Here is a 13,813-nt window from a genome sequence, read left to right as displayed (position 1 = left end):
ATAAGGAAACTGAGGCTCAATAAGGTTATGGGCCCAGCATGCTTCCACTGTGCAATTCACTACCAGTCAGGGGGTTATGTCTTGCCCAACCACTAGGCAGCAGAGTTTGGATTTGGCTAGAGATTCACCAGCAGCTCTTTGGCCACACCACCTCTAAGTCTCCCAAACTCTCTGCCCCACAGCACCACCAGGTCTCATCATACAGAAAATTTATTTTAAGGCAAAACATTAAAACGAGATACTGTAGTTACAAAGTTTCTGAAATTTTAGCCAAAAAGAGTGAAACCCTTGGTGATAAGAAACAGTAAATGAATACTTAAAATGTAATTACAAATGCAGCATTTCCTGAACACAAGATATAAAAAATCGCAGCCCTTAACACTTTTATTTTCCCAAATTGGCTATTTTGGTAAAATAACAAAAAAAATGTTTCTCATCACTGCTCTTGGCTATGCATATTAGAGATGAAATGCTTTCTTCCTGACAGAGCTAGCGTTACGAGATAATGGCCCAAACTCCCAGCTTCCCTGGCATCTATGTGCACCTACCCTCATGTTCCAAACAGCGGGGGAGAACGACAGAGCAAGAGGCTAGAGTCCTCAGCAGGGAAATGTGCTTATTCAGTCAGTGCCCAGATGAGCAGCCCTGGCTTTCCTTTCCCATTGTGGAACCTCTTGTTGAATTGAATTTCACGGATCACAAAGATCAGACTAAGCCTCAGTCTCCTTCTCCCCTGATGCCAGCCTCCCAAGGATTGTGCTAGTGCCACTAAGAGTTCACAATTCTGTCACTTTGAGGGGGAGCTTTCATTCCCCCATTAGTTAAATTTAAAAAAAAAAAAGGCTTAATAGTAATATATCCTAGGCCAATCCAAATAGACATTAAATAGTTAAAAGTGAGTTAATCAAGAGACAGTTAAATATGTGCAAACATTAATGTTTTTATATAGGCAGAGGGAGGGTTGGGGAAGATCCCATTCTGGGTAAAATATAATAAATGGGTCATTTATTGTCTCAAGGGTAATTATGCCAATTAACTAGAATAAATATATTTTCTAGCAATCTAGTTTATTTTTAATTGTCCTTACTTGATAATGAAATAAAAATAATAAGCCAAAAACAATGTATTAAATGTCAGGTCTTGTTTTAAGCATTTTGTATAGATGTCTCATTTAATACTCATAACAATATGACGAAATAGGTAACATTATTTCTGTTTCATGGATAAGGAACAGAAGGGATAAGCAATTTTCTCAATATCATACAGCTAATAAGTAGTTGAGTGGAGGATTTGAACCCAAGTAGTCTGTCTCTAGAGTCCAAGCTACACTATACTGCTTCAGCTTTAACAGTGTAAAAAAGTGTGCACAAGTGTGAAAAGAATATTTGATTCACTCAATCTCACCACCTAGAAATGAATATTTTAACATTTTGATGCAGTGGTTATGGCATAATCTTTATAAATATAACTGATTTTTATAGTTTACCCAAACCTTTCATGAGAAAGGTTATAAAGTTTATCACCAAATTTGGAGAATATATCTGGGATGGGGTCATCTAAAATACAAACATGTCTAACCAGATTTCATTTTAGAAGCCCCATGCAGCACCTCCAAAATCTCGGCCATCATTTGATTTTCAGAAAAGTCTGAAGCTGACATTGAAGGACACCCTACTATGACTGCCAACTGGGAAAAACCTACCATATATACTGAGATATTATGGATGGAGAAAAACCACGATGGCTTTGTATGAGACTGGAACTGAAAACCACAGGGGAAGTGTTGGGTACTGAAGTGACTGATTTCCAGCCAAGCTTTTCGTTTGTTTTTGAATGAGTAATACTCTATATTATGATTCAGAGTGAGAAGAAGTAGGGATTTACTCTATCGGTTGATCCATCAAGCAATTGATCAATCTATTCATCTAGCTATCTTCTTCAAAGATGGTAATGTTCGCACTCAATGCCTATTTCTTAGGTTGGACTTCTCAGAAGCAGCCCCTGAGATGAAGATTTGGGTGCAGCTCCTTAGAGGATTCATCCCTAAAAACACCAATAAGGCAGTGGAGAAGTGAGACAGAAAAGGTAAAAAATGTAATAAAAAGTGTGTTAATGATCAGGTTTGCACTGTGGGTGGATCTGTCCCGCTGGTACCTCTGGGAAATGGTATGGTACATGCCTTAATGTTACGCCCCATGAGGAATGAGGAAGTTGGGATTGTTATTTTCCAAGTCATATTTGTTGTTGGATAAGGGCTACTCCAGGAGAAATTACTCCCCAGCATTTCTTGCTTGCCCTGCCTACAGACCAAGCAAGTTCCTGTGGTGAGAGAAAGCCCTTTAAGTCACAGGGACTTGTGGCTTGGTGCAGTGGCCCACACCTGTAATCCCAGCACTTTGGGAGGCCAAGGTGGGTGGATCACTTGAGGTCAGGAGTTTGAGATCAGCCTGGCCAACATGGTGAAACCCAATCTCTACTAAAAATATTTAAAAAAATTAGCTGGGCGTGGTGGCATGTGCCTATAGTCCCAGCTACCCGGGAGGCTGAGGCAGGAGAATTGCTTGAACCCGGGAGGCAGAGGTTGCAGTGAGCCGAGATCGTGCCACTGCACTTCAGCCTGGTGCCTGGTGACAGAATGAGACTCTGTCTCAAAAAATAAAAAAATAAAAATTAGCCAGGCAAGGTGCCACACATCTGTAATCCCAGCTACCTGGAAGGCTGAGACATGAGGATAAACAAACAAAATTTGGAGAATATGTTTGGGATGGGCTGATCTAAAATACAAACTATGTCTAACCAGGTAAGGGCTGTTGTAGAAACGTTGGCATGGATGGTGAAGAAATAGGAGAAAGGGGAGGCTACAGCAGCCAGTATAATAAAATAAAGCATATCAAAATCACTATGTATATATAGTCTTGTATTCTCCTTTGCCACCTAATATAATGCCAGGGATATTTCACATATGCTTAAATATTAAGAAAATAATTTTTAATGGGTGCCTAGCATTTCATTTTACCACAATTTATTAACTGATGCCCTATTTAGAATTTTGCAGTCCCTAAATAATTTGACAATAAATACCTTTGTTCAGACTTCTTTCTCTATATCTCAAGTTGTTTTTAAAGGATAAATTTATTAAGGACAGTTTTGCTAATTATTAAAACAGTGATTGCTAATTATATCTAAAATAATGCTTAAAAACTGATAGCCAACAATATTTTTATCTTGATGAGGTCTCAAGACATGGAAGTGACATAACAGCTACTTTATTTTTTATTAAAAATCTTCTGTTATTCCCTGTATTTAGTTGTTCTCAAATGAAGGAATTTTTTTTACACACGGAAAGTATTTTTTAATAGTTATTTGTCCAACCAAGGTAGTAAATTTATCATCATGTCAGTCAATGAGCTACTTACTTCCGAGAAACAAGAGGTGAACACCTTCTCTACAAGAAGGTTATTAACAAACTTAGTCTCTTTCTCCACAAATACTGTATCTTGGAGGCTTAAGATACACAAATTAGGGTCCTTCAAAATTTGCATTTTGTTAGTCTGTGAGGAAATATACTGAATTATTTTTTCCATTCCCCAGCACCTTGGCAGGCTTTCTCTCCTACTGAAATGTCCCATGAAAGCTTTTAATAACCACCATTAACTACATTCAGTGGCTTTCTCTCATTTTTTTCACTCCTTTCTTTCTTTGAAGTACTGCTGAATGGTAGCATACACAATGTTTTCTTTTTCTTTCTTTCTTTTTTTTTGAGACTGGGTCTCACTCTGTTGCCCAGGCTAGAGAGTAGTGGTGACAATGGTGTGATCTCAGCTCACTGCAACCTCCAACTCACAGGTTCCAGCGATTCTCATGCCTCAGGCTCCCCAGTAGCTGGAACTACAGGCATGAGCCACCACGTCTGGCTAATTTTTTCTGTGTCTTTAGTAGAGACAGGGTTTCACCATGTTGGCCAGGCTGGTCTCAAACTTCTGACCTCAAGTGATCTGCCTGCTTTGGCCTCCCAAAGTGCTGGGATTACAGGCATGAGCCACCATACCCAGCCTTTTTATATTTCATTTCATTTTATTTTTGTTTGTATTTATTTTACTTTAAGTTCTGGGATGCATGTGCAGAAAGTTTTCTTAACTTCTGAAAAACCTGAACTTTCTGGGTCATCCAACTTCTTTTCCATTGGTCTTCTCCTATTGGTCTCTTTCAGTGACCCCTTTCAGTCACAAGCAGAGGCATCCTCCATAGTTCCCATTCTGTCTCTTTTTGTGACCTCTCTTCATCCAAATGCGACTTCATGATGATGACTCTTAAAGCTTCATTTCCAGTCTTCACCTCACTCATCTTACATAGGGTTTAGCATGAAAGGTCCTAATAGAAAATTCCCCTGTGCTTCTAACAAACATCTCAAACTCTACATGATCAAATTCAAACCTGTACTCTCTACTTCAAAACAGATTTCCTTGTTTTCCTTTTGTCATCTTAAACTCCTCCTTTCTATTCAACTTACGAGGAATTCAAGGCCTTCTATAACTGGGCAAAAATATGGCCTTTCTAACTTTATCATTTTTGTACAGCATAAATTTTTGTTCTATTCACCATACAGCCTAAACTTTGCTTTCTTCTTGTTTTTATTCAAATCAGTACAATTTTAAAAATCCAAAAGTTTACATTTAATTTTCTGTTTGATATCAAGAAAATTTTTCTCAGCTCAGTCTTCTCAATCAGTACAACAGCAGCCTCCTTCACAGAGTCTGTGTAATGCCTACATAATCTAATCTATGTCCAAGTGTCTAGCTCAGTGTTTGGCACATTGTGCCCTTGCAATAAGTGTTCGCATATCTGTTCATTCATCATTCTGACCTTCTCCATTACCTTTGCTATGAAAATGTTTGTTCCCATAGACCCCTAACCCCTCAACTCTGCCCTTCTCTTTTAGTCATGTGTAAGTGCAAATGTTACGTGACATTCCTAGAGTAGGCTTTCTGCAAATATATTAAGTACCTAAAAATGACAAACCCTACTTTCTACTTCAGTGCATAAAGGAAGTACCAAAAACGGGGAATCTAGAACTATGCTCCTCCTAGTTATCAAATTTCACACCAAATGTAGTATATTATTGCAGATGAGAAAACAGTTAAGCCATAGCTTTTTGTTTTAATAATAATAATGCAAATAATAAGGAAGATAAGGTGACAAATGTTTTATGTCTATAACAAAATGATGCATTGCTGAATGTCAATTACTTCTTACTGAAATCAGAAACACATGCATAATAGTGGTGTAAAGGAGGTACGCACTTTGGCACACATATTAGAAGCAGCACATTATTACTTTGTGAGTTATCTAGAATTTTCAACACTGACGTTATCTTACATCTTCACATATGTGTCTGATAACTGGTTAAGTAGCTTCCTTTTATGTATCATTTACAAACTAATTGTTTTGTTCAAATGACTTGAGTTTATTGTCCTTTTGGTCTTTGCAATACACTCAATAGTTAACAGCTACTGAATGCTCTTATTTTGTTTCTAAGATTATCATCGTATCATTGGCATTGGCTTGTGACATTTTAGGAGAAGATAACTTTTTTAAGCATAAGCAGTGCTTTTATAATCACCTACTTCAAATTGCTGAGTTGTCTCAACATCTGCTTGTTGCCATTCACCTTGAAAATACAGATTTTTTTTTTCCATCTACTTCAATCCATTGGAAGTTTCAGTTGGCATTCCCATAAGTTATTTCTCTCCAGAAGCTGTGTCTTATATCATCTCACTCGAAGCCATAGGGTGACTTATTTTTAAGGAGTGTTTTAAAAATTACCAAGGTAACATATGCCTATTTTAATAACTCAAATAATACTGAAGTATGTAGAGTTAAAAGTAAGTGTCTGACCCCTACAAATCACACATCCCTCCCCAGAAGTAATACCTATTAACTGTTAACTTGCCAGCCTTTACATTTTACAAATATATATAAACATATAGGTGCATAAATTTAAAATTATATTGTGCATTTACAATTATATTTTTTTCTTAACATGCTGCTACTTACTTTCCCTTTAGCAATACATTTTAAACATCTTTCTATATCTGTCCATTCACTTTAAAACTCCTGCATAGGACATATGTAAATAATTCACTCAGCCTGCTTCCTGCTGTTAGACATTCAGGTTTCTTTCAGTCTTTCACTATTGACAATGCTGCAGTGCACATCATTACATGTATATATTTGTGTATTTAATATGACCATTTTTGAAGGTAGATCTCTAGAAATGGTATTGCTGGATTAAATGGGGTGTACATTTTAATTTTGAGAGCTACTTCCAATTGTCCTCCAAAGATGCTTTATCAGTACACATTATTTCCAACCACATTTGAGAGTCTACATTTCTCTCCACCCTTTATAATGTTGGATATTATCACTTTTTACTTTTTAATGATTTATATCATCAGGATCCCACTAACCATACTTCTTCTGAAATGAATGTCTTCATAATAACCTGTATAAATCCTGGCTTATTGAGATTTTCCCCATAATGTTACATGTTATAGATATGTACATGTATATGGATATTGTTACATGTTAAGGATATGTACATGGATAGTGTTACATGTTATGGATATGTACATGGATAATGGTACATGCTAAAATATACAAATGTAAAATTGAAATTGCAACCCTCGTAAGTGGAGCCATTTTGGAATGGTGTGTATGTCTCCTAGATGAACACTAATGGGAGCAAAAGTACAAGACAGTCTATAAAATGAAATTGGCTAATTCTGCTTCCTTAACAGTAAACAGAAAATCTAAGATGTGGTAAGAAGAGTGGCAAACTATTTCTTGCTTTATCCTAAAATAGTGGTTTTAAATTTGTTTCTAGGAGACCTAGGGTTCCCAGGAGATCTCACAGGGGCTGGTGGGGAGTGGGCAGGTGTGTGGCAGAGAGAAGGCAGAGGAGGACTAGCTGGGGGCTTCAAGTTCCCTTCTTCTCCTGATCCACCTTTCTCAGTGACTCATAGCTATTGTACACATGGAGCTTCTGAGTGAGATCATGTTTGAAAGAAAAGCTGTGCTACTAAAAAATACAATGATTAACCATATTTGTTTCAGAATCCAAGTAAAAACCTTTCAGATGAGGGGGTTGCTATAGATGGCAAGACGTTTTGATCTAATTTCTCTAGTTGCCTTTCACTGGGCCAGTCATTTGAACATGTAGTCTTGGGAAGAAATTAAAGAAACCCAGTGATGGAAACTGTGCTTGAAGTGTCTTCTCAAATTGTATCCTTAAGCGGGAATTTCATGAAATTAGATTTTACCCTGCTTTCCACGGCCGCACCAGCTCTGGTACTTGTTTCTAGTTCAGAGAGGTCTCCTGATTACTTTCCTCCCATTTGAGGAAAAGACTGAGACTCCTGGGCTCTGATAGTTCAGTGTTTAGGGACCTGTTGCCTTATCTTGAGAGACTGACTTTCAAGTTACCTGCTCTGCCACGTCTCTCAGTGGGAAATCACTGTAGAAGTCATGCCGAGCTTATGATTTCATGTTTAATGTTACCAAGCATCCCAGCCCTGCTGCCTAGCCATTGGCAATTCTCATCTCCTGTCCTAGATTCTGCATGATAATCTGTAAGCATGCATTAGCTTGGCCACTCTCCTCCAGAAGCCAAGGGGTTGGTCCAGAGCTTTCAGAAGTTAAGCACTTGCATGTCCATTTCCACCAACACAGCACAGCTCTTATTATTAAATTTCCAGGGATTACATGCTTAATATTTCAGAGCTTTGTACTCTCTTACTAGTTAGTTAGGAGAGTATCTACTTGAGCAGAGGTATTTGCAACTTTTGTCAGTTCTATTCTTAAAAAACAGTAAGAATATTGGTATCAATGTTACTTCTCTATGATGATTTATCGCATATGAACTGAGTCATCTTTGTCTTAGACTAGGAACACTAGGCATATATATTAAGGATGTGTTCCATAGTATACAGACACTCTGGGATACTCAGTGAAAAAAAAGTTTCTGAGGTCAAATGTATTTGGGAAACAATGTGTCATTCTTGGTGAATCAAAATGTGCATTAGAAAGGCAATATGCTAAAAATATTTCTTGAATTTATTTTATCATATTTTACAATTATTTCTCTAGTCTCCCTTTCTTTTTCCCTCCCTCCTTCTCTCTGTAGCAAGTTTTTTTTTCCTTTTTCCTTTTTTTGGAGGAGAGTCAATTCTGTCTTTAAGGCACAACTCATAAATTTTCCCAGTACCCACACTAGGTGGTGAGTGGGCACTGTGTTTGGGCATTCCATGGGTACAGGCAGAATCTTTTCTCTTTACCCAGAAGTCCCTGGAAGACTGCATTTTTTTGAGACAAACCACAGAAGAAAGACCCCCTCTGTGAGGCTAGCAAGCATGAATCGCCGTTCCCTACCTGAATGGGTAGGCAAACGCTATGTCGATGCTGAGGTTACTTTCTGTCTTGTTGACACAGTCCACACTGAGCCGCAGGCCTCCGGAATAGCCACCACATGTTGCAAATGCAAAGATTGCAAAAAGCTGTGGAGAAAAAAATTAACAAAAAGAGGGCAGTTATTAGGATGATATTGCTTTAATGAGATACATCAAAAGGAGCCTAATGTCAGCATTGAGGGAAGTTATTGTATTTGGTTCAGCTGGAAGATGAAGGTAGAATGGAGTGAGGACTGGGGACATGGTGTCTAAAATAATAGTCTGACAAGTGACAGAAATGTGGTTTGGAGAATGATTAAAGACAGAGACAAAACAGAGCTGTGTTGAGTGTGTAAAGAGCTGTCATGCCTCAGAGGGCAGAGGCATAATCCTATAGTTAAAGTCCGGAAAGCACATCACCAGCTAGTTAATAATGGATGTTTCCAGGTAGGAAGATGTGGGAGTGTATCCTTGATTTCTTCCCTTTGTTTGGCTATATATTCTATGATAAACATGACTTGTCTTTTGGAATAATATGTATCAATATTTTGAAGTCGTGGTCAGAGAATTCTAGAGCAAAGAGTTTGAGGATGAGTAGGTGAGTTTCTAAGAGGTGCTACTTTAGAGCACAAGATCTCAGTATATTTCAGCTTCCAACTTTCACTGGTGGTTACATCTTTGTGTGGTTGCTATTACTAAGTCAACTATTAAAAGTTTCAACAGTTAATGTCATGGTCTATCCTGGTGTAGAATGTGAATGTGTGAAGAACCAGGCACCAATAATTAGGAGAAGGGACTCTGAGAAATCTTCTAGAAAGAACAGATGCTTGGAAGATAGGAAGAGGGGACATAAGCAAATGCTAAACTTTGTTCATTTCATAATTTGGCTAAGCTCAAAAGAATGTATTGCTCATTTCTGAAGGAAGTCAATCAAATGCACCTAATACATGCTGCAGTATTCCAATTTATCATAATTTAATTTTAGAATTCAGATTCTTACAGTAGTTTGTAATCATTATTGAAAACACTAGATCATTTTGCATAGTGAGAGGAGTTATCGCACAGAAGTCAACTGGGGTCAAAGGCTCTGGAATGTGATGTTGGGAAAGCTGCTTCATTTCCTCCTGCCTTGATTTCCTCAATGAAAAATAGCATTGATGAGAACTCTTCTGGGTCACTTTGCTATTTGTGGTGTGACACAGACAGTTGCTGTGGACAAGAAGGTTGATGGAGCTGGCAAGATCACCAGGTCTTTCCAGAAAGTTCAGAAGGTGAAATGAATATTTTCTGTAACACCTGCCACCTCAATCTTAATCGGGGTAGAAAAACAGCCTTAGAATGGTTTTGTCTCAATTGGCCATTTAACTTTAACAGGAAAAGACTGGGTAATGACAGCAAGGCATTGTGAAACCTTCACAGGCAAAGCACTATTTTGTGGGTCATGTGTGTCTGTATGTGTGTGTGTGTATGTGTGTGTGTCAGTTTTAAGTGATTGGTTTTTAAAATCTGTACTTTAAAAAAGGGAAGAACTTGACCAAAAGATACAATGATTGTAGTAAGAGTAAAATGTGTTAACATGTGTGAAGCATTTAAAACAGATCCTGGCACTGTGTAAGCTCTCAATAAATGTTAACGAATATTACTGTAAGTAGCAGATGCTCCTTAATCAGATGTTCTGGGCCATAAACTAGGAAATTTGGACTTAATCCCTAGATAAATCTGTCTGGCTATCTGCCCCAGTGAACCAACATCCAAGCAGTCCAGAAAAACTGATCTTCTTGACTTTGTTAGCTTTCGTTGCACAGGACTTGACGAAAGCTTTTCCAGCTCACTCCACAATCTGGGGCTGAGCCACAGAATGCTGAAGCTGAAGGTAACCCCATCTTTATGCCCCAGTGGACTGGCTTACTTCTCATGACCAAATGTTCTCTTCCTGTAAGTATTTTAGTAGTATTAATAGAAATAAAGGGAAAGTGAATTTAATGGTTCAATGCTTAATTCTAGGTTTCATCAGACAACACTGGATGTCCCAACCCTTTCTGCCACATTAAGATAGCACCTCTGGTAAGAAAAGACATGATAGAGTATGATGCCCCATGCTGTGGCAATGGAGAAAGCCCTTTCGTCTCCAAGTTTCCTCACCTGTAAAACAGGGATATCTCCTATGTCTCTCTGAATTGCTGAGAAAACTAAGTGAGATGAAATATGTATTTACATGCTACCCTATTCCAATTCATACAGAGATTTGTGTGATATTTACATTTCTCTGGGGGCAGGAGTCCTAAGTGTGTGATAGGCAGTTGTGTACATTAAAGTGTGAAGGGACTGTACACTGTGGCCATTTTAAAGTGTCTACTGTGGGTCAAGTATTATGCCCAATATTTAACATACATGGTTGTATTTCACAGTGCCAACAGTGTTGTGAGGCATAGGTGCATGAAGCTTAATATTCCTGTAGGAAAGATATGGTAGAATAGCATAATTGTTTCAAAAAGTTTCATTAAAAATAAAATCCTTGAGACATTAAAATGTAGCAAGTTGGAATTGAAGGATATAAAAACAAATCTTGTCCATTTCAGTGTTTAATAGCTATAAAGAAACTACCTTGGCTTTTCATCTTATATTAAGTGCTTTATATACAGTAAGGTATTATTAATACTGTCATATAATAAACTTAAGAAGGAATGATAATTATGTATTTAACTAGTTTAAAATGTTAGATACATGGAAAGGAGGTGTCAAGACTATTGAAACCACATACACCACAATTTTTTCTTTTCACTTCTCTTGAACTCTGAAAACACAAGACATTGTAATAGAGTTAAATACGGTACCTATGGGCTTTCTGGTTACATTTCTCCTTCCCCACCATCCTTACTCCTGTAACGTACATGGATGTGCTTTGGTTAAGGAATAGTCTGAGGCAGACATCCGGGCCTGCATGACTCAGGAAGTTTACAGTGCAGGTGCACACTCCACTAGTTATATACCCTGTTTGTGTAAGCTCATATTTAGCTCAAAGCCACTATTGTCTGGAAGATGTATAACTGCCCTGTTGATCTGTGCTCTTGGGCTCAACATGGCTTTTGTGCAGGTGCTGGCACCCAGAGAGAGAGTGAAGCTACTGACCCCTGTAAGGGACAATGATCGTCTGCCAGACAGACAGGAGGGGAGCCAGGACACGGCTCAGCTTGCTAGTGCCCAGAGAGAGAAAGAGTTAAGCTGCTAGCCTTAGAGCTGGTCTTGCAGGCTGGCCATGCTGCTGTGCAGGGGAGCCAGCTGCTGAGAGGCGCTGCAGAGCCAGAGTCGACAGTCGAGATAACGGTATAAGTAAGCTGCCGATGAGAGAGCTGCTGAATAAAACCATGTCTCATTTACCTGCTGTCTCTCAAGTGTTCTTCTAGCCCCCTGCCCCACACCCACCCACTCCCCTCTGCCCTCAGCTGGGGCTGGAACCTGACCCTGAGCATGACAACTGCTTAAATGGAAATCATACTATGTGACTGATGCCAAATTCACAAGGGTTTGGTAGGATTGAACAAACAATGTCCGTATAATGCTGGAAGAGTCATATCCTTCTGAGTGAATAAGTTATTACAAGGATGGTTGATTCTGTATTTTGGAGTGTGAAATCAACTCCTCCAGGGAAAATCAGCCAGTGGCCTGGTCCTGTAATGGGAATACATCAAGACACAGTGAGGAGAGGGCACTGGAGGCTCTCCAGAGGCCTGAGATTCTCTAGGTGTTACCTTGAAAGAGTAGGAGGGGACTTCAGAAATCTTCCTGTTGATTGCCCCCCTACCCCAGTTACTCGCCCAACCATTCCTCCTTACATGGGGGAGCAGAGCAGTTCTGGGGTGAGGCAGACCTAAGTTTGAGCCCATTTCCTAGCTGTGTAACACTGAGAAAATCACTCCACTTCTCTAACCCTCAGTTCCCACATCTACCAGATCAAGACTAACATGCTCTCATTCACTGGATGTTTAATGACAGATTTGCTATGTGCCAGCTGTTGGGGAACAGAAAAGTTGAACAGTTAGAGAAAAGACCAGGATAAGGAAGTTTCCCACCCACCATAGGGCTTAATGCTAGATGTGGGAGACACAGTCACAAAGCACATACTAATAAAATCATCTCAAATTGTGTTACACGTTTAGAGGGGAAGCTACTCAGGACAGGAGATTACACCTGGGGGTGTTACATTTAAGCTAAGACCTGGGAGATGAGTGAGAGGAAGCCATGCAAAAAATGAAAGCAGGGAAGTAGGATCCTGGTCTCTAGCCTTCCTATGTTAATGTTCTAATTAGCTCTATGGTTGGGGGAATAATGGTGTTTTTTGTTTTTTGTTTCTGTTGTTTTGTTTTTGCCACGTATGTAAGAGTTGATTCTCAAAGGATGCAGTCTTCTTCACCCAGAATCGTACCATGGGTACTTTGGTGACCTGAAATTCTCCGTGTTTCTCCTGAGTGTCCCATAAACACACAGTTGGAAGCTCATATCTTTCTTTCCTTCCTTCTTCTTTCCCTCCTTCCCTTCCATCTTTCCTTCTTCCTTCCTTCCTCTCTCTTCCCCTCTTTCTTCCTTCCTACCTTTCTTTCACTTTTTACCTTTGGTGGGGGTGGAAGATATTAGAAGGAGGAAGGACCTTGGAAGACATGATCAAGAGCCAAGGCATTCCTTTCTTGGCCACTGATGCTTGAGAGGCCATTAATATCAGCACCTGAGAAGGCTTGTCTTGTAGATGCTGGGTTCTGCAAAACTAAGTGCAATTCCTAATGTAGACCATTTCCCCTTTGGAGAGGCAAAAAAGGTAGAATAACTTCCCCTTCAGAGAGACAAAAAAAGATAGAATAACTTTCTGTTATATAGCCAGGATGAGGGTGAGACTAAAAGGCTAAGGAGTGAGAAAAGCCTGAGGGGACAGTGTGATGGGGGTGGTGTAGAAATCAGTGAGATAGAGGAACTAGAGAGAAAGCTCTCCATTTGAGGCTGACTGTGATGAGTATAAGCAACTTGATGAGATATGTAAAGACATGGTGGTGTGTGTGTGTATGCTCATGTGCACGTGTGTACATGTGTGTGTTATGCTCCCCGAATTCTTGGCTCCGCACGTCTATCTTCAGCCAGCACAGTGCCTTTTTTCTGGTAATGTGGTATACTAGCTCACCTTGCTAGACATTGAAGGTGTAACCCAGGGGCAAAAGTCCATTTACCCGTTCAGGTAGAATTAGAAAACTCTGTATTCCTATCTTTTAAGCTCCTGATACTCCTCAAACAAAGCAGACACTTCACCCTCCAGCACATTCTAAGATAATCAATGTCATAACCGCTGGCCCAATCATTCACTTCCCTTGAGTTGAGGAGACCAA

General features: G+C 39.3%; 1 protein-coding gene across 2 annotated transcripts in view; it reads right to left on the bottom strand.

Moving 5' to 3' along the window:
- Positions 1 to 13,813, bottom strand: part of SYNPR (synaptoporin) — a 334,203-nt gene that overhangs the window by 124,337 nt on the left and 196,053 nt on the right. For both annotated transcript variants that reach the window (XM_003940215.4, XM_010350924.3), the window contains one exon: positions 8,428 to 8,552. In XM_003940215.4, coding sequence (XP_003940264.1) covers positions 8,428 to 8,552 — 125 coding nt within the window. The remainder of the gene's footprint in view (positions 1 to 8,427; positions 8,553 to 13,813) is intronic.

The sequence above is a fragment of the Saimiri boliviensis genome, chromosome 8, assembly GCF_048565385.1.
Source record: "Saimiri boliviensis isolate mSaiBol1 chromosome 8, mSaiBol1.pri, whole genome shotgun sequence".
NCBI classification, from domain to species: Eukaryota; Metazoa; Chordata; class Mammalia; order Primates; family Cebidae; genus Saimiri; species Saimiri boliviensis.
Note: the sequence above shows the minus strand (reverse complement) of the source record. Positions and strands in the feature narration are given on the sequence as shown.